Source organism: Tamandua tetradactyla, chromosome 3, assembly GCF_023851605.1.
Source record: "Tamandua tetradactyla isolate mTamTet1 chromosome 3, mTamTet1.pri, whole genome shotgun sequence".
Lineage (NCBI taxonomy): Eukaryota > Metazoa > Chordata > Mammalia > Pilosa > Myrmecophagidae > Tamandua > Tamandua tetradactyla.
In genome coordinates this window covers 113,426,430-113,449,297 of record NC_135329.1, presented here as the reverse complement: position 1 = coordinate 113,449,297, position 22,868 = coordinate 113,426,430, and the positions used below count along the sequence as shown (strand labels likewise).

At 38.9% G+C, this 22,868-nt stretch overlaps 1 protein-coding gene across 2 annotated transcripts in view; it reads right to left on the bottom strand.

The window, feature by feature from the left end:
* The window catches only part of ARHGAP15 (Rho GTPase activating protein 15), a 612,447-nt gene that overhangs the window by 35,714 nt on the left and 553,865 nt on the right, over positions 1 to 22,868 (bottom strand). For both annotated transcript variants that reach the window (XM_077153695.1, XM_077153696.1), the window contains one exon: positions 19,882 to 19,987. In XM_077153695.1, the coding sequence (XP_077009810.1) occupies positions 19,882 to 19,987 (106 nt within the window). The remainder of the gene's footprint in view (positions 1 to 19,881; positions 19,988 to 22,868) is intronic.

Below are 22,868 nucleotides of genomic sequence, written 5' to 3'. Positions count from 1 at the left end.
ACCCCTCGCATTATCTGCTCCTAATGGAGGGCAGCAGTAATGGAGAGGGAGGTGCTTCTGCCTGTAGACCAGGGGTCCCTGAGGGCGGGGTGGAGCTCAGGCAGGCAACTGTAGTAGCACTTACTGTACCCGGAAAACTGTTGTTTTCCAGTCTAGTGGCAAGGTAAGAGAAGAGCCACACTGCTGTTTGTTCTCCTAACTCTTGGAGAGTCACAATTGTTTCTTTTTGATGGGGGAAGTGACAAAGTCCTATTGGGAAAAGACTACAGACTTAGGGATATTAATTGCATTTTTTAGTCTAGGGTTCAAATAAATCTACCTTTGGCACGGGGCGCTTCAGTAGCCTGTAGGAACTGCAGCACATGACTTACCCTTGATCTGGGATTATCCAGATGTTCAATTCACATTGAACCATAAGAGTATGATATAGAAAAAGATAAACATTTCCCATTCAGTAGAGTCTGGGTCCTTTTCCAACTAAGTCCACAACGTTAATTATAAAATGAACATAACCTGTATCAAATTATGAATATGTTAACATATTGAACGGGGACAAGAAAAATAAGCACCAGATTTATGCTACATAGGCACTTGAAGGTAGAGCAAAAAAATCTGGTTTTCCTTGACCACATTGTCATAATATGCATATATACAGTTTATTGAATCCAGGCCGTATAGACAACCAGAAGAACTCTGGCTCCATGCTGTCACAATGCATGCCCACAACAAAGACTCTGTGAGAACAGCCCCTTTCATCCGATCTCTCTTAGTATTACCAACACGAGAGCTGAAAACTTACCTCTGTCTGAAGTATATCTATGTATCCATGCATAAGTTATTAACTGGGTTCCCTGGGCTCTGCTGCTGAAAATATTAATATATTCAAATTCCATTCTAGCTACTGCAAAAAACCAGTACATCAGATAAATACATGAATATCTCTCTTAGACAAAAGGATCCCAGCATTATTATTATTTTTTTTAAGTTTCTTTCTTGTCCCTAGGATCCAAACATGGGTGATAGACGGTCTAATAAGGCAACGCGGTCCCCAGGTGTCCAAAGCGCCGATTTGACGGTATCTATGAAACTCTGATTGTACGTGAAATACAACACTCTTTCCTGGGAACTATGTGCTGAGTACGGTTCACACAGCATCCGAGGGCAGAAGTGTTTTTGGTTCACTTTCTTCAAAACATTACCTGGCAGGAATGAGGTAGAATGTTTCTGAATGTCCTCTAGGTGCAGACAACATGGACTTTCACCTCTTGCTAGTCTCCCCTTTATGGGTTGTCTCCCCTGGACACAAATTCAGCCTCGGGCGAGCTGGGAGGCAGAGCTTACCTGAAAACCCACAGGCCAAGTGCAAAGGCTGTGAGAAGTTTAAGGCGGTGGTGAGAGGGTGTGATCTCGGTGATGTGTCCCTTTCGATGGCCTCTCTGCAGTTTTGGATGCCAAGTCAAGAGATATATCTCAATGAGCAGCCTGTATACACTAGCCAGGTTTTGCCTTTTTGCTATGGGTTGCACTTAAAGCCTTTTTATCAATGACAACAAACAAAGTAGGTGGTCTTCTACCTCTTTCTAGTTGTAGGGCAAAAAAAAAAAGTGACGTAATTTTTCACAGCCTGAAATAATTGTGGAAGTACAGATACTGGTTAGGCTCACTATGAATTATTAGTGGAAAAGTGGGTCTCAGAAGTACGTTACATGTGAAATATTTTTCGTCACTTGAACATGTGCCGTCCAGAGCTGGCCCTGTTCTAACCGTCACAGGGAACAAACATTTCACATTCACAGATGCTCCCAATTTGGTGCGGTTTGGAGTGTAATTTAGATCAAACGTCTCCATGTAAATGAGTCAGGGTTTCTTAATTAGGTGCTTCTAAAGCAAAACCTTGGACCACATCAGTAGGTGTGGGTGTGGTGCCCACAATACTGGAATCTTTCCTATAGACCAGGCTTTTAGTATCATTCGAATAGAGCTTTTCTTTTTTTTTTTTTTCCCTCTTCCCCCTTTTTTGGTTGTTTTTTTCAGGCAGAGTAATAAATCTGCAGATGGCACAGACAGAAAGACGCTACTTCAGAAGAGCTGTCTAAAAACACTGCCTCTTTGGCAAATGCCTTAAAGTAGGTCATTCTGCTGTGATTTAGCTTTTTCTTTAGATTTGATTGCCAGCTTTTTGTTCCCATTACAAGTAGGGTGCATTCCAGTCCACAGACTTGTTCTTAATTTTTCCAACTAGTATTTGTTTACTAGGATTTGCAGATCTTCATATGAAAATGGCCAATATCCTGTCACAGTGCGAATCAGGCACTTGACCACAAAGCGAAATGGATCCTGGTGATAATCTGGCAATGTTGAAATATTAAATGCCTTAAACACCCGGTCTTCTCACAGCAAAACTGCATTGATTTATAAGGGTAGGTTTGTTGAAATAATTGTCCCATCTTTTATACTTGTGAAGAGAAGAGGTGACAGGATGTAAATGAAAACTTTTATAAGCCATATAGCAGCCGTTTGTATAGATATTCAGGTTATCTGCTTTTATACTTGTCATTGTTTCTGTTTTTTATAGGGAAAAAAAATCACTGGGTCCCATTTCCCTATCGAGCTTCGGGATTTACATGCAGAATCCCCTCTGGCATTAATGAGTTACCTGCATAAATTCCCCAGCAATCAATGGGCACAGAGACCTTGTTTTGTCATATTAATTATTCCTCACAGAATCTTGACACTGACATTAAAGGAGGCCTTAAAAAATCTTGATGAAAGTCTTAAGGTATCTTTTTACTGTTCAAATATTAGCATTGCAAAAAAAAAATACATCTAAGGCATTATTCATTTTGTGGTACCAAGGGGAAGGAGGAGTTGAAATCAGGAGATGAGAAGGAAGGACGTAGGGAGTGAACGGTCTGGTGTTAACTCTTTATTGCCTAGAGGGCAGTTTTCCTAGGAATGTTAAAAAGAACTGAAGTTGTATTATTATTAAAATAAACGTAAAATCATGATGAGTAAGAGAGCCGAGTGCATTGTTTTCTTACAGTTCAGTGTTGAATATAGTGTCTTCTCAAATGGTTGTTTCCAGGTGAATTCCAAAACGTCAGTTAAAAAGACACAAAAAAGTGGGCTTTGGAGTTGGGCTGGAGACTAGGGCGAGGTGTACTGTAAGATTGTGCCTGCTAAGGGTATACTTAGGAAGCAGACTGGTAATGTGTTTTTTATGTGTGATTTTTCTTTGTGTTCAGTAAAATTTCTCTTACTTAGAAGGCCTGGGAGTAAAAGGTTCTGATTAAACAAATGTTCTGGTTAAAGACATGTATATTGTATTCTCGTATGTGGATCTGCAGTAATCATGTGACACAATTAACTTTGACATTACAACGGACTCCATATTATCAGCCTTTGATAATTCACAAAGAACTTTCAAATGTTGCAACTATCATTAGGAAGTTGGTTATTATTAGGCTCAAGTGAGATTATTAGAGAAACCGATGGCTACTAAAGGTTTCTGACAGGTGAAATGGCAACGAATTGAGACTCGTTTGAATCCGTTTGGTGAAGAAGGTATTTATTGAATGATACTCTCTGATGATACTCTTTAGGTTTTTGTAATGCTGAGGATTCTGAATTATGTTTGCTTTCGAATTTTTTTCCCCTTGGCTATTTAGTAATCGTCACTGTGTTTGCCCCCAAAGCTATGTTTAATTCTATCCTCTCTCTTCACTCTCGGTGAACTCATCCACTTTCAGGTTTTGAACTATTGATTCGAAAATAGCTGATTTTCGAATACATGGGGCACAACAAACCCAGGAAGAAATGATTCTTGCCCTCAAGAATTATGGTCAACCTAAATATGAGGAAGGGTCAATGGATTACAATTATATACAAAGCTGGGTAGAGCTGTGGTTGCAGTAGCAGCTTGGGGGAAAGAAAAAACTTCATCTCTTTGATGATTTACAGATGATAAAGGGCTCTCATTTAACGTGTAACTCTGAATTTTCTGAAAGTCTTTTGAGGTGTAGGAAATTAATGTATTCTCCTTTAACAGAGAAGAAAAAATTCAGGCTCCAAGTGGCTGTGATATTGAGGCCACAAGTCCTCTCTTAAGGTAAGGCTTTCCCTCTAGGTGTTCTCTTTGCCTGCAATGCTTTGACTCCAGGTATTCAGTTTGCTAATTCCCTCACTTTCCCCCAAGTCTTTTCAAATCTCACCTTCTTAATGAGATCTACCCCAAGTACCCTATTTAATACTGCAAACCACCCCCATTGCATTCTTGATCCTCTTTACTCTGCTCCACTTTTTCTAGTCTCATAGCAGTCATCATTACCTTTTAATATACTATAGCGATCTCTTGCTTATTATGTTCATATTATATGTATTATGGTTATTATGCTTTCCGTAGTACAAGGATGTTTTCTATTTGGTTTACTGTGTATTGTAAGTTCCTAGAGCAGTGCCTGGCACACAGTGACTACTGAGTAATGAGCATATAGGTGACCCAGTTTCTATCAATGACATCACCATTCTCTCTGGTCTGCAGATTGGACATCTGGAACTCTTTCCAGTCATTCATCTGTCATATCAAGCCTATCAGCAATTGCACTTGACTTGCTTCAAAGCGTCTGAGTTCCTTGCTTCCCACTGAGTTCTCCAGCCAATTCAGGGATAACTCGCCATTCATATCTCAGTAACTGTTTGTGTTTCCAGCTTTGCTCTTACCTCCTTCTTCAGCCCCATTCATACCTAAATCCATTTTAAATATGACTGTTGGATAAACCTTTGGGATAACTTAAAAGATAAAAAAAAACTTATGTTTTTCAATGGTTCAGTAACCTGCTCCATTTCCCTATGACCTGAGTCCTCAAGTTCCAATTTTTTTGCCAGGTCCACCCATCACCTGGCTCCACCTTACCCTCTGGCCTCTTCTCCTCCACCACCTGTTACAGTCAGTCCAGGCTTGTCATGGCCACATCCTTGAACCCACTAGGGTTTGCTGGTGCTCTCAGCTCCATGAGACATCCCGTGCTTTCCAAATCTCACCCATGCTTTCAAGTCTAAATTCAGCTCCACCTTTCCTCAGACTTTTCAACCGTTTAATCGAATTTCTCACTTTATGAAATTATTAGTTGCACATACTGTTGATAGTTAATTATTCTCAACTCTTAAGTACTTTGTCTTCAGTTAAATTAGTATTTCTGTGAAGACATAACAGGCTTCTTAGACTTCTTTTATCTGCCTGACATTATCCAATATATAATGGAGCACAGAGTAGGTACACTGTAAATACTGTTGATTCTATTACTTGTGCTTATATTCTTCTCTTTCTCGTATATGCAATTTACCATGCTAGTTTTAGATTACTGACCATTTCAAATAATATATCTTGAATAACATCCTAAATTTATATCTTTATGGAAAAGTAATACCATTTTTGCAGTTATATGGATGGGTTATGCATTAGGATAAGTTCTTTTTAAGCACCAGCCTTATACAGTTTACAGTATGTTTATAGCATGTCTAAATGTAGGAAACCATGCTGCTTCCATCAGGGATTAACTGAGTCTTGCTCTTTAGGCATGTTTGTGTATGTATTACATGTGTTTCTTTCCATACTGTCAAAATGAATTATATTATTAAGGAGTCACAAAATATGTAGATATTAAGGTAAAAAGCACTTAGGAAATAACTAGATAACGAATATAATCATTAATTCAAGCAACAATTAAGAGCTTTTAATAGTATATTCAGGCTTTATCACAAAAGCCTCTGAAGCACAGCAATAAACTATGTTTGCATAATATGAGCTTAAAAATGGTACATTCTCTAATCTTTTACAGCAACTCTGATTTTATTTTAGAGAACTCTGAAGGAAAATTATCACTCTCTTCCCTTTCCATGGGTTAAGCTTTGAAGGTTTGCATGTTGCCATCTTGTTTTCTCTTGACTTATCTTGAAAGACAAACAGTTTTGGTTCTTGGGGGTTAAAGGAGACCACTGCTGGTATCCCTGTGATACATCATTGACCAGTGAGTGGCAACTACTAGTCCTGCTCAGAGTAGGTGTCTCCTTTATGAACCATGAATAGTAAAAGCCATTTTAGGAGTGGAATTTGGTTTTGGACTCTCCATGTTTCCACTTTGTTTAGTTCCTAGGTCAATTAAAAATCATCCTGGTGGTTGTGGGTATCAAACCTCATTTCAGAGTCCTTTTTCTCTTTGCCCAGATTCTGCTCTCTCGGTTCACAGAGAACCCCTTCTCTACTCCCTGTGGACTCTGGCTTCTGAAAGTGCGGCCCCAGAGTAGCGCCAGCTGTGTCACTTGGGAGCTTGACTCAGTGCAGAGTCTTAACCCCACCCCAAAGCTACCAAATCTGAATCTGCATTTTTAACAAGATCCCCAAACAATTTGATTCACAAGCATATTAAAGTTAGAGAAGCCCTGAGCTGGAACTTTGAGGAGTACTGATGTGGCAGTAGTGCTGGCGGTAGAGGGGCAGGTAGAGGAGAGCTCACAGTTCCCACTGTCCATCACTTGGCCCCTTCTGTGCTCAATCTTTCAAATCCCCTCCACTCTAGGACTTAAAATGTGCTCCTCAATGGGCCAACTCGCAGTCACACGGCACAGGTGCATCTGCATCGCTAGAGGGCACTCTTTTTCTCTAGCCAACTATTTGACACCATTATGCCCTTCCCATGGCACCTGGGCTGTAAGAGGTGAGGCCTTTTGGATGGGATGCAGGATGGTGGCCCTTACCACTTGTGGTCATTAAAGTTCCCGCGGTGCTTTTTTGTGAGGGAAAGGGTTGTTAACCTCGGTGTCCTGGCTGACTTCCAATCCTGTAATGACATGCAGCCTACCTAAGTCTGCTCTGTAGTTTCAATTAGGTAGAGTATTGTTCACTTCTTGCATTAAACTGCTGTGTTGTGTGACTACAGACAGCTAATTAGCTGGTGCTTTCCAGGTGGCTGCGCTTGTGATGAGCAAAATGTGTCTCTTTGACCATCTCTTTCCTTGCCCTTACCACCCCTGGCACACATAATCCCATGCATGTTTTCTTATTACTATTTCTTGGATAAAGGTGCTTTGGGATCAGAAATTCCTAAAATGTGACAATAAACATTTCCTTTCTCTATGTAGCCACCTACTTCTAGGCTTACCTAATGTACTATAGGGCACTGTGGGGAAACTTGTGCAGACAATAGCAAGACTGATAAGGGGCCTTCCTGCCAAGGTGGAGAGTAAATTCCCATGATTGCCAGGGAAGGATGAATTGTACTAAGGGACTGGCACCCTAGGAATTGGTTATTTCCAGCGTGAGCTCAGAGAGGAACAGGGCATGCATTTTATTTCTCCTTTCGCATTACTTAGAAAAAATATAGTGGGTCACGTAAACCACCACTAAATGTCTCACTATCTCTGTGTAGGATATCTGACCCTAAATGGAAGATGTGGCACCAGGAGAGTCTATGGAATCCCTTTCTGATAATTCAAAGTTAAGCACCACAGAGGAACTCAAAGTTCTATTATGGCAGTTGGAAATGAAAGACAAGTGGGGAAGGATGGGGGAGTAGAGAGCAAAGAGGGCAGAACTGTCCTCTCATAAGAGAAGAATGAGAATAGAATTTTTCTGGGCTGTGGCATGATTGCTGAGAATTCATCCTAATTGCATTAAATAAAATATCGCTTTTCAAGCCTTTTCACCATGTGATCAAATTCATTCTGTTTTGATGCTCAACACAAAGACACAAATTAATTGAGATAAAACATTCTTTAGGGCAGAGGTAATTTCTTTGACCTTGTCATATCCCAAACATTATAGGAGATAAATGAGTTAATTGATGAATTAATATGTGAATAAATGAGTGAACAAAATTGATAAAGGAAATAATATTTGTTAAGAGGTGTAGATTACCTAATAGTTAATGGAGAGCAGGAAAAAAAAAGTGTTTTTGATGTCTGAGTATGAGCCCCTATTTCCTGCCTCTACCTTTCTATGGCTCTGACCTAACATGTGTTACTTGAGTCTTTGAAAAAGAGAACAAGGGTTTATGCAGTCAGATGGATGGACTGACTGAACGTCTATAAAAGAGAAGCTGCTTTGAAAATCCACCTTAGAAGAGGAGGGATTCAGAATCAAAGAGGTGGGCATGAGAATGAGAGAAAGGGAAGTCGGCATTCCCATATATGGGCAGGCAGGTAGGCAACATGTTGGGGTAAGATTCCAAGATCCCATGTGTTTATGGCTTTCCTGATCAAGCTATCCTCATTTCCAGCTCAGAGACTAGTCCATAATAAGGACTCGATTTGTATTTGTTTCTTCGATACGTGGGTGGATGGATGATGCCAGCAACGCTGCTTTGAAAGTGAAGAGAGAGCTCAGAGTTGGGTGCAGGAGAAAGGATTTGAGGAAGCTGATGATATTGAGGAGGAGGATATTGGGAGGAAGGAAGAGAAAAGAAGCAGAGACCTGTAAGAGAAGACAGTTTGGTTAAAAAAAAAATGTGGATAAGAGAGTGAAGCAAAGAAATGACCAGAAGTGAGATACATGCATCTCTATGCAAAGGATGGTGATTAGTATAAAGCTTATACAGTCTTTGTGTAATTTGAACTTTCTTTTACACATTAACAAGTTAGCCTATGGAAAAATTATTGACCAAAAATGTCACTGAGGCAGAAAGAAAATAGAGTTAAAAATTCTAATCTTAAATTTGAGTTCTACTCTCTAATGTTGATGGTTTCAAAGGATATTTTCCCAATGCCCTGACCTAAACCAACCCAAACCTATTTCCTTTACCCTGGACACTCTCATTCAAGTTAATGGTTTTAGTTGTGTACCTCTTCAAAGTTAAGTGTGGGTTGAGTCTGCCACTGGCTACGGAGCAATTATTATTTATGGCTGAGATTTCTTTCTGTCCACTGTTAAAGTCCAGTCTTTTCTCAGTCCAGCTAAAACGGGCAGACAACACAGTGTTGCAATCAGAAATCTTATATATAATCTATGCTGCTTCTTACACTAGGAAAAAAAAAAGGCAACATGGAAATTTGCAGATACCCTGTGTTAACTATTCCTGGATGTCATCCTGCAGCTCTAATTTCTGCTTTCTCCTCTGCGTTCTGGGTGCTGCTGCCGGACTCATCAGCACCTTGTCACTGCTTCCTGTTGCGTGGGCTACTCATGGACTCCGTGTTCTTAATTCTCCATTAGAAAAAAAAAGAAAAACTCAACAGAATCCTTTACAATTAAATATATATATATATTATATATATATATATATATATATAAACAGGTTATATATATGTATGTATATATAATATATATATATACATATATATATAAAACGCTACTTTAAAAAATTTGGTTTCCCGAAGCGGGTACTATTTGCAAACGCTGCACAGCCACAGCTAACTGCCACATTGCCTCGTCTTTTCCAGCCTTTCGATGCTCTTTTGTTTGTGGTGTGACAAGGATGTGGGAAGTCACTATGATTTAACTAAGTAATACACAAATGTCAAGAATACTTTCATGTCTTGTGTACAGAGCAGAATAAATTGCTCATATGGAATGTTTTGTTTTTCTTTTCAGGGAACAACCCCATAGCTTACAAGGAGCTGAGGCTGACAAGATGTGACTAAGAAATATTATTAAAAGTAATCTATTTTAATGTAGGACTAAATGGCTGTGGATTTCACTCTGGTTCAAAAGACCAGAGGCCTGGAGAGGAAGTTGACGGGCAGATGGCAATGAGGAATTAGGCTTGTCCTGGAATCCTTATGGGCAGTGGGGAGAAAAATAAGTCCAATAAGAAATGAAAATGAAGACACAAGTTTCTCAGAATTAAAGGTGAATCAAAAGGAATTGGCAGCTGCCTGGTCATGCCAGCCAGAGAGGCCATGGTATCTGATACACGTGACAAACCAAGAGACAACTGCAGAGCTCCCAAAACAACTTGCCTGACGGGCTTGCCAAGGAACCAGATGCTGCTTCTGGAAGGATATCTTCCGTGGTTGGGCATCTGGGTTCAGCGCTTTCCATTTAAAGAGGAGAAAGAAGGTGGCAAAAGGCAGCACAGGCACTGCCTTTTAGAAATATGTTCTAAGTGTGCATATATGCATGCATAATTAACAGGGGAAAAAAGCATACAATTATGTGGACATGGAACTTGTGTTTTTTTTTTTAAACTCCAAAAATAAAACTTTTCTCAGTGTTTTTTTTTTAAAGCAGAAAAACAATGTGTTGAGAGAGAAAGAGCAAGGAGGGACACCAAGAAAACTCCATATATGAAGATGATAATTTACTAATTAATTAGGTAATTTTACTAAAAGGTGTGGGATTATAGCTGGAGTTCGATTGAAAAAGGGAAATCGAGTGATGGACCTGTGTCTCTCTCATGGTGGGCACATTTTTCTTGCTCTTTGTTTTACCATTCCATCTTCTCTGGAAATATAATCGACTTTTGGTGTTGGCAAGAATGCACACTGTGGCCTAGTGGGCTGGAAATCAGGTGACTTGAGGTCTCGTTGATTTTTCCCTCTTCCCCTTTGAAGTTTGCTGTGTCTTTTCTCCCTAAGCTGGGGGAACCAAAAATTTTTTTGCACTTACCAGAAGAAGACAAGATTTTTATAAAGTGAACCAAAGTCAATGTGGTGGTTTTTTTGTTTGTTTTTTTGGTTTGTTTGTCTTGTTTTGTTTTCCCTTTATATTAGGCTTTACCTCATGCTAAAGAACTTAAGGTATATTGATGCTGGCATTGGTTCTGGAGCAAATGGTAAACACAGAGATTGGGGTTGATTTGAGAGAAGACAGCTCGGGAATGATAGGGATTTTCTAATTTAGCAGTGGGAATTCGGATAAAAGATATATACCTTAATTTCTATGTTCCAAGAGCCTCTACAAACCCTGGATAATTGAGAAATCAGAGGAGCAGGCAATCCTGCCATGTCCTCTTGTAAATGATCAAATCCGTGTCAAGTCACTGATGGGTGGCCACAGCTTTCCTGGCTAAGGTTCCACTGCAGGGTCGGTCTCTTTAAGCACTCATTCTACCTTCGTTCTCCTAACAGACATTCTTAGTGTAAATAGCACTTGTTTTACAATCATTGCTGCCCTTCTCTTTATCGTGATGAAAAAAACAAATATCAGGTGAGAGGAGCGTCTTACCTGCCAATACCTGCGAAATGGAATACTCCCTAATCCTAGTCCAAATTGCATTAGGTTTCAAAGATTCCAGACTTAAGACATTGATCTTAACTAGAACCCCTGGCTATTAGATGATCATCTTCTAGTTCAATGAAGTCGTATGATTCCACATATCTAACAAAATTGAGTGTCCACAATATGCTGGAGATTTAGCAAGGAACAAAATTCTCACCCTCCTGGAAATTATGTTCTAGTTGGAAGAAGGGACCATATTTGTTCTTTATCATTTCCATTCTTACCAGTATTCTCAGTACTTGAATATGCGGTAGAATAATCTAACTTTTTTTTCTGCCAGGTTATTACATTTATTTCTGTGCTTTATTAGGAGACAAAGGAGGAAGGCAAGGAAAGTAGCTGGTCATCACTAGAAATTCTGCCCAATGACTTGCTATCATGAGAGTTTTCTAGGCTTCAGTGGCTGTAGTAATGTGAACCATGAAATATAATAACTTGACAAATTTTCTTTCTATCACTATGCCTGATGTTCTCAGACTCCTTTCCGGATAACTTTTCCTCTGATCCTTCTACCATCCTTCAGGATGTCCCTAAATGCTTACAGAATGATGTTCTTCTCAATGTAACTGTAGTTTCTAATATTCTGTCTTCATATTCTGCTAGTTCTCTTTATGTTCACTAATTCTTCGCTCATTCCAAAAAAAGGATTCGCCATTGCTTTGCAACACCCTATCTCTCTTGCCTCCATGCCTTTGTCTACACTATTCTCTTTGCTTAAAACCGCACCGTTGTCTGCAAACTTGACATCCTGAAAGATAACCTATATCCTCTCTGATAGGAGACTTTGATTCCTCTAAGTTAAATTTTAGTTTCTGCTCAGTGCTCTTATAGTGTCTTGGGAATACATCATATGTATTATAATTGTTTACCTATTTATTCACCCCAGGAAATGATGAATTGTGTGAGGGCAGGAATCCTCTATGTCTCTAGCATCAAAAGTAGAAACCAGATAGTATATATTTTGGGCTTTGCACAACTTGTTACAACTACTCAACGCTTGCCATTGTAGCATGAAAGCAGCCATAGGCAATGCATAAACAAATAGGTGTGTTTGTGTTCCAGTAAAACTTCACTGACAAAAGCAGGATGGGGGACGGGCCATGGTGGCTCAGCAGGCAGAGTTCCTGCCTGCCATGCTGGAGACCCGGGTTCAGTTTCTGGTTCCTACTTATGCAGGCTGGGGGTCAACTCTGACCCATGGACCACAGTTTGCCAAACCCTGATGTAGGCCAATGCCTGGAACAGACACTCAGGTAAGGCTTCTCAAAAAAATGAGTGGAAACGATCTCACAGTTAACAAACATTTTCACAAATGTGAATTTGACCTATTTTCACATGTGAACCAACGGTAGAGTTAGAGGCATTCCAATATTTCCTCAAAGTTTTACCATTTGTAAGGGCTAAGTTTGAGACTTGAGCCTATACCTAATGATTCCAAATCCTCAGTTCTTTCCATTAGGTAACAGGCCAAGATTCACACTGGAGACAGGAGGGGCAACTTAAAATATTTACCCCTTAGAAAGGAAATACCACCATGCCATGTGGTATCACTAACAACAGAGAAGACAATGATGGATGGGACAGGAGCCATTTTCAGTTTTGTTTTGTTTCCTATTATGCAGTGGCAAACGTTCCCATTCAAATGTGAAATCTAAAGATATAAAGTAATAATTTCACTCCAGTCTTAAAGCCTTATCTCCCAAAGCCTTCATCTAGAACAAGGATATACCACTGGAAAGATCACTGAACCTTAGTCCCCAGCTCACAAACCTTATAAATCCCACGCCAAGATGTCTTCTAAGTAGATGACATTTTAATGATTCCAACTGGGAGTTGGGGGCTAGTGCTTCACCTTCAAGATCAGCGTAATTAATTTTCTTAACTATCAGGCCAACTTCTGCCCTGGGAGTCCAGTCTAAGAATTTCAGATCCGTAGGAAGTACATTAGTTCTTCAAAGGGATTAAGGTACCCTTTCAATTTCACAAGCAAAGGAGCTATAAGTCTTCTGGCTTATTTCAAACAACTTGCATCCCCTACCCCACAGAGAAAAAAAAAAGGAAAAGAAACAATCTGTATAGGTTCCTCATTTTCCAGTAAAAACACACGTGGACTGCAAGTCTTTGGATATCAGGTATTGTGGTTGGGTGAAAGACCAAAGTGTACAGGAAAAGGGTGGAGTGCCAGAAGACAGCACAGAAAAACACAGCCTGCTCCAAAGCACACCATGGCTGAGCCTTCAGATGCCTGGACAAGCAGAGTGCACCACCAGCCATTGCTCTTGACGATGAGAAGGAAGGAGGCTTGTGGCTTTGAAGTCCATTCCTTAACCATGTCTAATCCCCCCGACCCCCCCCCCCCCCAAAATCAATAATGCCCACAATGCTGTTTTAAAGAGATAGGGTGGAAGAAATATTTCCTCACTATTGTTTCTTCATGCAAGCCTTATACTTCTGGGTCATCATCATTTAATTTGCTCCTGACATGCTTTTGTAGAATATTTTATTTAATATCCGTGAAGACCACAGAGAAGCATTAAATATCAGTTTACTCTCACAAAATAGCCACAGCTCACCAGTTTCCCCTTTCAATGAGGGATTCAGCTGGCATGCTTCCATGAGATTTGTCTATTCAACCATATCATTTTTTCACCTTGGAATTCTATGAACAGCTGGGCGGTTTTCTTAGAGTCGATGCAAAAGGGAAGATTGTAGCTTTCCTTTCAACCTACTTTACAAAATGCAAGTCTCCTATGAGTAAGTTTATTTGCACCTAAAATCTATGGCCAATATATTCTTCCAAAGCTATTTCATGAAAATAGTGGGCTATTATTCCTTAAGACTTCTTTAAAAGCAACCTGTTTCCGAGTCATTTTGACTTTCTCTGAATAATATGTACATACATGGGAATTGAGTGTTCATTTGTTTTTCCCCTTCCCGTAAAAATTTGAGTGTTTTGGCTTCTGAAATGCATGCCGCAGAGAAAAGCTGGTTAAATAGATTGATGTACCTCTGTGGAAATACTTCAGTATTTATTTTCTAAATTTTCTTTAATCATCATGTATTATTTTCATCCCGGAAGTAAAAATGTGGAAAAAAAATACTTGAGCAATAGTTAGCATACCTTACTAATAATAATGGTAACAGGAATCCTTCTACTTCAAAAGGCCAGAGCCTGTCCTAGGTTGATATGTCACTGACAGGACTGGAGGAGTGTTTCTACTGGGTGGTTTGAGGCATAGGGTAAGGTGCTACCAGCTTCAAAATATCTCACTTGCCAGGCTTCCATAATGCCAGGGTTCTGTTCAGCTTGGCAGGAAATTCTCATCATGAGAATTCTTCTGATAAGTTAGACAACAAAGCAAGAGAGCTGTTCCTAGAAGAGGGCTGTAACAGAGAAAGCTCCAGAAAGACCCACAGGGAGCCCTGAGACTGCCTCCAACCTTCTCATGCCTGTCTGAAAGTCAGGTAGACTAGGTGAGCAGATCTGCAAGCTGTCACTTGGGTCTAAGAACATGGAAAAAAGATGCCGGTCATAAGCCTATGGAGTCAGTGACAAAATAGTAGAGGGCTGGATTGGGCACTGGGACTCAGGTGCCACTGGTTTGTCAATTATATGAAAACTGTCTCATCTGGACTCTGGGAAACTGGGTAAATCAGCCCAGAAAGGAAACTCACATTTTGGAAACGGATTCTGAGATGGAATGAAGAAATTGTGGAAGCCAGGAAATTTGGAAGAAATTTCTCCTCATATAGCCTCTGCAATTCTTCCTAATCATTCTTCCTATTTCCTTAAAAAAGTGATTATATATTTCCCTCATTATGAAAATGGTACATGTCTATGTGCAATGTTTACTTAGTACCTAATATGTGCTAGATACTGTGAAAAATTTTTTCTAGGTATTTTTCGTGGATTGCTCACAATAAGAATAGAATCTATCATGTTCTCCATCTTACAGAGAGAGAAACAGAAGCTTGGAGTTCAACGACTTGTCCAAGATTCCAAGTCTAGTGAGTGGGAGAGCCAAGACTCACACTCAGATCTGCTAACTCCAAAGCCTGTTCTCTTTATCTGTTCTCTTAACCTCAGTGTCTCCTTTTATACCATGTTACACAGGGGAGAAAGAAACAGTCAAAGAAAAAAGAACCTTTTATAATTCAGCAACTCAAAGAAGAAAATATTAGTATGTCAGCAAAGTTCTTAGTCTTTTCCATATGCATAACTTCCCCCCACATTTATTTCTATACTCTTTTAGTCTATAAAATATTTTATCCCTGTTTGTTTTACTTAACACAGACATTTTCTCAAATTAGAATACAATTTTTGCTATGAACCACATTCTCCGAAGCTGTTTTGTATAACCCTTCCCCTACTACTGAACAATTAGTTGTTTTCAAGATTCCACCAGTGCAAATAATGCTGCTATAAACAGTTTCCTCTGCATAAACTTTTTCCCTCTGTATTACTTAAGACAGAATCCCAAAAATTGAAATGACAGCTCAGAATTATGAATATTGAAAGGTTTTTATTTTTGAGCTCTATTACATATATGATTTTCCCTACATACTGTACCCTTATACGTCCTGACCAGCAGAATATTGCTTGATTCAATACACATCTACCAAAACGGGCTTTACCCTATTACTTTGGTTTTATATAACCTCCTCTTCCTTGTTCTCCTGTCCACATTTGCAAAAAGAGAGGAAAGAGCACCCTTCTAACAGTATTTCCTTTTGCTTTTTAAAATTGTATTGCTGCTTAGAGGGACTATTTCTACAATTACCCTGCATTGCAAGTTTAGAGTGATCTCTATGGTTGACTAGATGTGGGGGATAAGGAAATGAGAGAAATGCATTATGTGAATTTTTCCTTTGAAAAAGTTCAAGATCGGCATCATTTCTTTCTGTTTGATGCTTATCACTCCCATCCAACTACCACTCCCCTGCGGTCTTCTGGGTTCTTTTATCATCATCATCCCCTACCTCGTCTCCCCTCTCCTGCTTCTTCTTTCATCTCTTTCACCCTACACTCTGTCATCAGACGACTCCTTCATAAACACTAAATACATCATGTCATTGTCTGGCACACAACACTTCAGTGGTTCCCTACTTCTTACCTAAGCTCTTTGTGTGACTTTTACCTGTCAGCAAATAAACCATCTTTCCAAGTCCTCCTTCCCACTGACTTCATCTTCACTCTGTCTCCCAGCCTTTCCAAAGAAACAGGCTATAGGAAAACGCAACTGACACTTCAACGCTATAGAGATAGAACTTGCCATTTTATCTGATGATTCAGAAAGTACCACAGGACCTCCCAGTGCTTATCGCTGTAAAATCAATTTGTGAAACAGTCATTAATAAAAATTTCGGTTGATGGCATTTTGCTACGAAAGCTTATTCTGAATTCCCGGTCTCAAGTTATCATAGCAGAAGCATGGAACTTGCCCTTGATTTTGATCAAGAGTGTGGACTCTGGATAGCTGAGACTATTTGGGTTGTGCAGCCATTGTATACTCTTATGCTGAATATAATTACATCCCTTTAAAAATTCTAAAGTTTTAAATTTAAATTAAATTAAAAATTTAAAAATTTTTGTGGACAGAACATATTTCAATCTTTTTGTCCAACTGTGTTGTATCAAGCTTTCTCAGTTGATAATTGCTTTGGTTTGAGGGGAAGAGTTTAGGTTAGAGCTGTGCAAAAAATGGAGTTCTCTTCTGTTTGCTGTAGAGCATGTAGGTCAAGTGGAATTTGTGGCACTTCATTATGTTCCCTGCCCCGCACTAAACAAACTTCAAAATATATATATATTTGCAACAATTTGGAATAAACACTCCATACATGTGTTGATGGTAGATTTTCTGAAGAACAACCAAATGCATCAAGACTAAGGAAAACATTCTAATGATTCTTTCAAACATGAATATATTTAAATTTTCATTAAACAATCTTCTTATTTAGTCTTCTCAGGCTTTGATGACATGCCACGATTGGCTGTTTATCAAAACCTTAGCAGGAATTGCTTAACAAGATATAATTGTGTGCACACACTTGTGCATAATTAAACCCAGTTATAAGTGGGTGCAGGGTGCAATATGGTCACACTCCCACTCCCCCCCAGGAATGGATGGTGGCTGGCAAATAATAATTTTTCTCCCCATCCATAATGATAAATCTCATAATATAAATGCTTTGAAAGTGATGTAATAATCTGACCTTAAATCTTAGTTAAACATCTATTTCTATCTTCACTGAGCTAAATAAAAGTTCTAACAAAATTAGGAAACTACTTTAGACACATTATCAGACCTTAAGTATTAATGCTGAAATTATGTAGCATAATGGTGGGGGACCCTCATCCTTTGATGATTTTTAACTGGATAGATTCTCATCTATGTGCCTTCTTTTTTTCTTGGAGGATTTAGCTGAGTTCTTAGTATTCATTTTATAGCTATACTCTCAGTTGGAAAAAAAAAGGAATAATTGAGACTGAGTAATGGATATTTCTTAAAAACTCTAAGCCTAGGTATTGTATAGCATTAGACAGTACACTTTTCCATTTGTTTTATGACTTGGTTCAGTTAAAGTTACTGAGATAAGCATTCCAGTGTTTACTTGTAACTTGAAACCCCTTTCACGGTGTTTCTGGATCCTAAGGAAAAAAAAATTAACATTGCAGGAATGCTTACCTAGTGCCAGACATTTTACATGCATTATCTCATTTAATTCTCATAATCACAAGATATGGTTGGTATTATTTATTCCTATTTTACTTGCCTGAGATTGCAACAGGAATAAAGTATAGAACAAGGATTTTACTCCAGCTCTCTCTGTCTGTTATTATTTTCTCCCTCTTTTTCTAAAGTCCAAGATTTTTTCATTAAAATACACTGGGTTTCCTACTATAGCCAGTATGTTGTGGTGATAAGAATGGGCATTCTAATGATAAGAGATATTCTGAAGTTTAAGACAAAGTTGCCCTCTGAGAGCAAAATTAGAGAGAAACCAATACGATGACTTAGGTTAAAACATGTTCTCTAATGCAGTAACTGGTTCAGAAAATTGGGAACTCTACATACAATGGAATCCTATCCCATCATTAGAAAAGAGACATCTATTTAATTAAATGGAAGGTTGCCCAAGAGTTACAAAAAGTTGCAGAACATTTTTGCCATAAGATGTACTTTAAATACAATGAACAAACATACATTCGTATGTACTTTAAAAAGAATAAACAAATATATATATGTTTGTATGTGCTTAGAAACAAGTGTGTAAGGATATATATATAGCAAAATCTTTGTTATTCTGTTCAGTAGGCTAAGAGTGGCTGGTAGGTGAATTTCATATTTTAACATATATGCATCATGGTTGTTTATTATTGTTGTTTTTTTTCTTTCTTACAATTGACATGTATTACTTATACATTTGAAAATCATGTAATGTATTAAACAATCTGAAGAAATGGCTCATCCCAGGGAATTAAGGACTACGATACTATAAAGATGGGGATTTAATCTCAGTGAAGCAAAACTGCCTGCAATATTTGAAACTCTATCAGGCTTCAACATTACTGTGTGTATGTGGTGAAAGCTAAAGCTTCATCACTTGCATTACATTTTGCCTTATCTGATGAAGGTGTTAACAGAAGTCAAATAAGTAAAAGTCATTTCAGAATTAACATGTCCAAAATGGAGCTCTATAATCTACCCTACTACTCACACTGCTTGTCCCCACTTTATTCATCTCTGCATGTGGTACTACCACTTCACCACTTATCCAAGCTGAAAAACTGATTTCTCCTTTCCTTACCCACTGCGTCCCAACCATTGGCAAATCCAACTTGAGTGCACTCCAACATATCCACATCCACTTTATTCAGGGCTCTATTCGAGCTACCCTTATACCTTGCCTGGACTACAAGAGCTGCCAGCTACCAAGTCTCTCTACTTTCAGGTTTGCAATCCATTAGCCACATGGCAGCCAGAGTGATCTTTGCACTCTCCCAATTTAAGACCTTTTAGTATATTCTTCACTGTATTTAGAATAGATTCCAAATCTCTCGCTGGGGTCCACAACAACTTAATGTCTGGGAAGTCAGCCCGCTTGCCACTCTCCTTCTTGCTTATCTTGGCTCTTGCCATACTGGTCTCTTTTCTGATTTTTAAATAAATCAAGCTATTTGGAGCCTCTGTGTTTTAGATTTGTTGTCTTTCCTGCCTGGGATATTCTTTTAGCTGTTTACATGAAAGTCACCTTAACAATCTGATGAGGAAATTGGGTTTCAGAGAGTTGAAGTGACTTCTTTGTGGTCACAGCACTTGATACACAGTAGGGCCAGAGTTTGAACTCATGTCTGAATCATTCCATGCTCATTCCATTATGCCAGACACCAGAGTAAAGACGGCCCTCTCCAGGGCTCTGGCAACAGTTCTGACAATCAGCAAACATCTACTTGTTGTAAAGGCCAGGAAAAATAAATTCTTTCAGGAGTTCCTTTTGTAGATTCCCCTTCCTATCTCCAGTTTCTGCATGAAAGACTTAGATCAGGTACTGTGGAAAATCTGGGATGGATATATTTGAAAACTCCTGTCTCAGAGAGCTGAAATAAAGTGCTGCTCATTTAGGAAACAGTTATGAAAATGACTCACCCAGAAACCCTTTAAACTTACTTAGTTAGATGTCCAAAGAGCACTTTCATGGTGTCACGATTTGGTGGAGGGAGTTTTTGTACAAGAGATTTTATAGCTTCGATTCTTGTGTTGTTATCGTGCTTTTCTGAAAAAAAAAAAATGAAAGGAAGGTTAGAAAAAAATGGGACTTCATACATACATGAGGGGATACTCGTAGACGATTTTTGGACTAAGGTTTAGCAACTAAAAGTCCTAAACGTATAGCAAAAGGATTTGGTACCCTCAACACAGTTATAGCGGAGTTTCTTTAGTTTGAATTAGATTATGATGATGTCAAAGCTGCAACAGTGTGAATTTAAGATGATCTTCCTGTTAAGATCTGGTACTTAATTGATCTTTAAAATGTTTTCTTATTTCACAAGCTGTTAGATGTCCCAAAGGTATCTACTTCCTAATCCTTGGGACCTGTGAATATGTTAACTTACATGGCAAAAGGCACTTGGCAGGAGTGATTAAATTCAAAATTTCGAGATGGAGAGATTACTCTGGATTATTCAAGTGGACCCAAAGGAATCACGAGAGTCCTTAAAAGAGGGCAGCAGGATCAAAGTTAGAAAGAGATGGTATTGTGATGACAGAAGCAAAGGGAGATATGTGGGGCCATGAACCGAGGAATGAGTTTGGCCTCTAGAATCTGGAAAAGACCAGGAAACAGAACCTCCAGAAGGCATGCAATTCTGCCAACACCTGGATTTTGGCCCAGTGAAACTGATAAAGAACTTCTGACCTTCAGAACTGTAAGATAAATTTACATTGTTTTAAGCCACTAAGTTTGTGGTAAATTGTTACTACAGCAATAGGAAACTAATGCACAAAGACATACAGATAGGTTCAATAACAAATATCTACCTGTTGACTTGATTTATGAGCCATAAAAGAATTTATTTTTTATCACTTCTATGCTATCCTTTTCTCCTAAACACATCTTGTTTTTCCTGGCAATAAGGTAAGGCGGAAAAAAAAACAGTGCAAAAAAATAAAATTTGAAACAGCATAATACCTGTCCATAGACATTTAAAAAACTAGAAATTTCTTCAAAACTATATGCCATATTAATTGCTTTCCCTCATTTTGTTTATTTTTTCCTTTATGACCATGGATGGAAAAATAAGAATTGAGTTACTTAGCACACTAGGGAATTCATTTCTCCATAGTGTTAACCAGAGCCTAACCATCTAGAAGTTTATTTATTGAACTTGAACACTTAAATAGAGTGACATGTATTTTTCCTTTCTGTACCATATCTCTAACTTCTGGCAAAGAAGTCCTGATGATTCTAAAGAGGCCTCTATTGAACAAAAAAAGATGTATCAGAGGAAATGTATTTAAGGCAGACACCTACTCTATATCCATTCTCTCCTTCCTAATAAGACAGTCCCACTGGGTAGTATGTACATTTCCTAGCCTCCCTGGAAGCAAGTGCGGTCATGCAGCCAAATTTGGCCGATGAGATGTAGGGGTTCCGTGGGACTTCTGGTGAGGCCGGGTAAAGGACGCGAATGCAGTTCTTTAACGTTTTTGGTGTTTCTTCTTTCTGCTTCCCAGACTAAAGATGAAATGGCTGTACCAGAGTGGAGCTGCCAGCTGGAAGGAATTTCCATGCTGCTTTGGAGCTGTCAGAAGGTCCTGCCCTGCCTGCTTCTGGGTTTCCTTGACATATGAAAACAAGCCCTTCTATACCAGAGCGTTTGGGGATGGGTCTCTGATAGACGCTAAGGCCAAACACAGAGCCTGATATGATGTGCTTCCAAAGCTCCATTCATAATCTCCTGAGAGTTTAAGAACAAGCAGTTTCTTTAGTACATTGTTGCTGCAAAAGGAAACTTTTTTTTGTACGAAATTAGAGGAAAATATTCTGCAGAAGATGATATTTGACTAAGCTGGGGTGGGGGCTGTCTTCCTAGTAGAACTCTGGTTGGAATCTTTTCTTTTTCCACATTAAAACCACAAGTCCTATAAATAATGCCTCCCACAGTCACAGTATTCAAAATTGAAGTTATTCTTAGAAGAGTTCCAACATAATATGGATTGGACAATGCAAATGAAAGAAACAAAGGGGAGAGAGAAAAATAAAGCAAAAGCTAGTTGCTGAAAAAAAAAATAAATAAAATAACAAACAAAAAAAAAACTAAAAAAAGAAAGCTAGTTGCAAGGGCATTGCCACCAGCAAATCTAATCTTTTCTACTGAAAGGGTAGAAAGCCCCTTTAAGTTAGTGATGGCAAGAAAATATGGTGCTTCATAGGAGCAGTTGGAACCTATGGACACCAGAAACTCAGAAAAAAGATATAAAACATGTCAATAAAGAAAATGGAACGGGGTGCCAAGGACAGGGCTATTAAAGATTCTGAGATACTTTGTTTCTGACCATATGAAGCTTATGCCACACACCAATGTATGTAGGTATGTATTCAAAAGGTGGATATTCTCTGTAGAGTTTGCATGCTAGGAGTGTAATTTATATAAGGATTAGGTGACCCCTTGGTTCAAGCGATAATGGAATTGAGGTTACTTGGATTGCTTTAACAAAAATTGGTGTTGAATGCTGTCTCTGCCTTCTCCAAGAGTATTCTGGATCAGATAGAAAGTTCACCTGAAGTAGGAAAGGGTTGCAATGGGTAGGTTCTGCCCCATAATATTTGTTATTATTGTGGAGGAATGTATTTGGAGTAATTTTTGTTGAAGTATTGGAATGAAACAAGTCTTAGCTCCTGAGGACTGATCAGGTATCTGAGTACCTCAGAGTGGGGTCTATCAATGGTACAGAGGAACAGAGCATGAGAGGGAGGGTGGGAGGGTGGTGGAGAGAGAGAATGAGAGAGAGAGACCCTGAAGTCCTTGGCCTTAGTAAAGACCACATCAATATCAGTGTCTCAAAAACATTTCAGTTGATATTGAAGGTTACAAAAGTAGCAGCCACAAAATAATTTTGAGAGGAATAACTGGAAAATAGTCTTAATGACTACA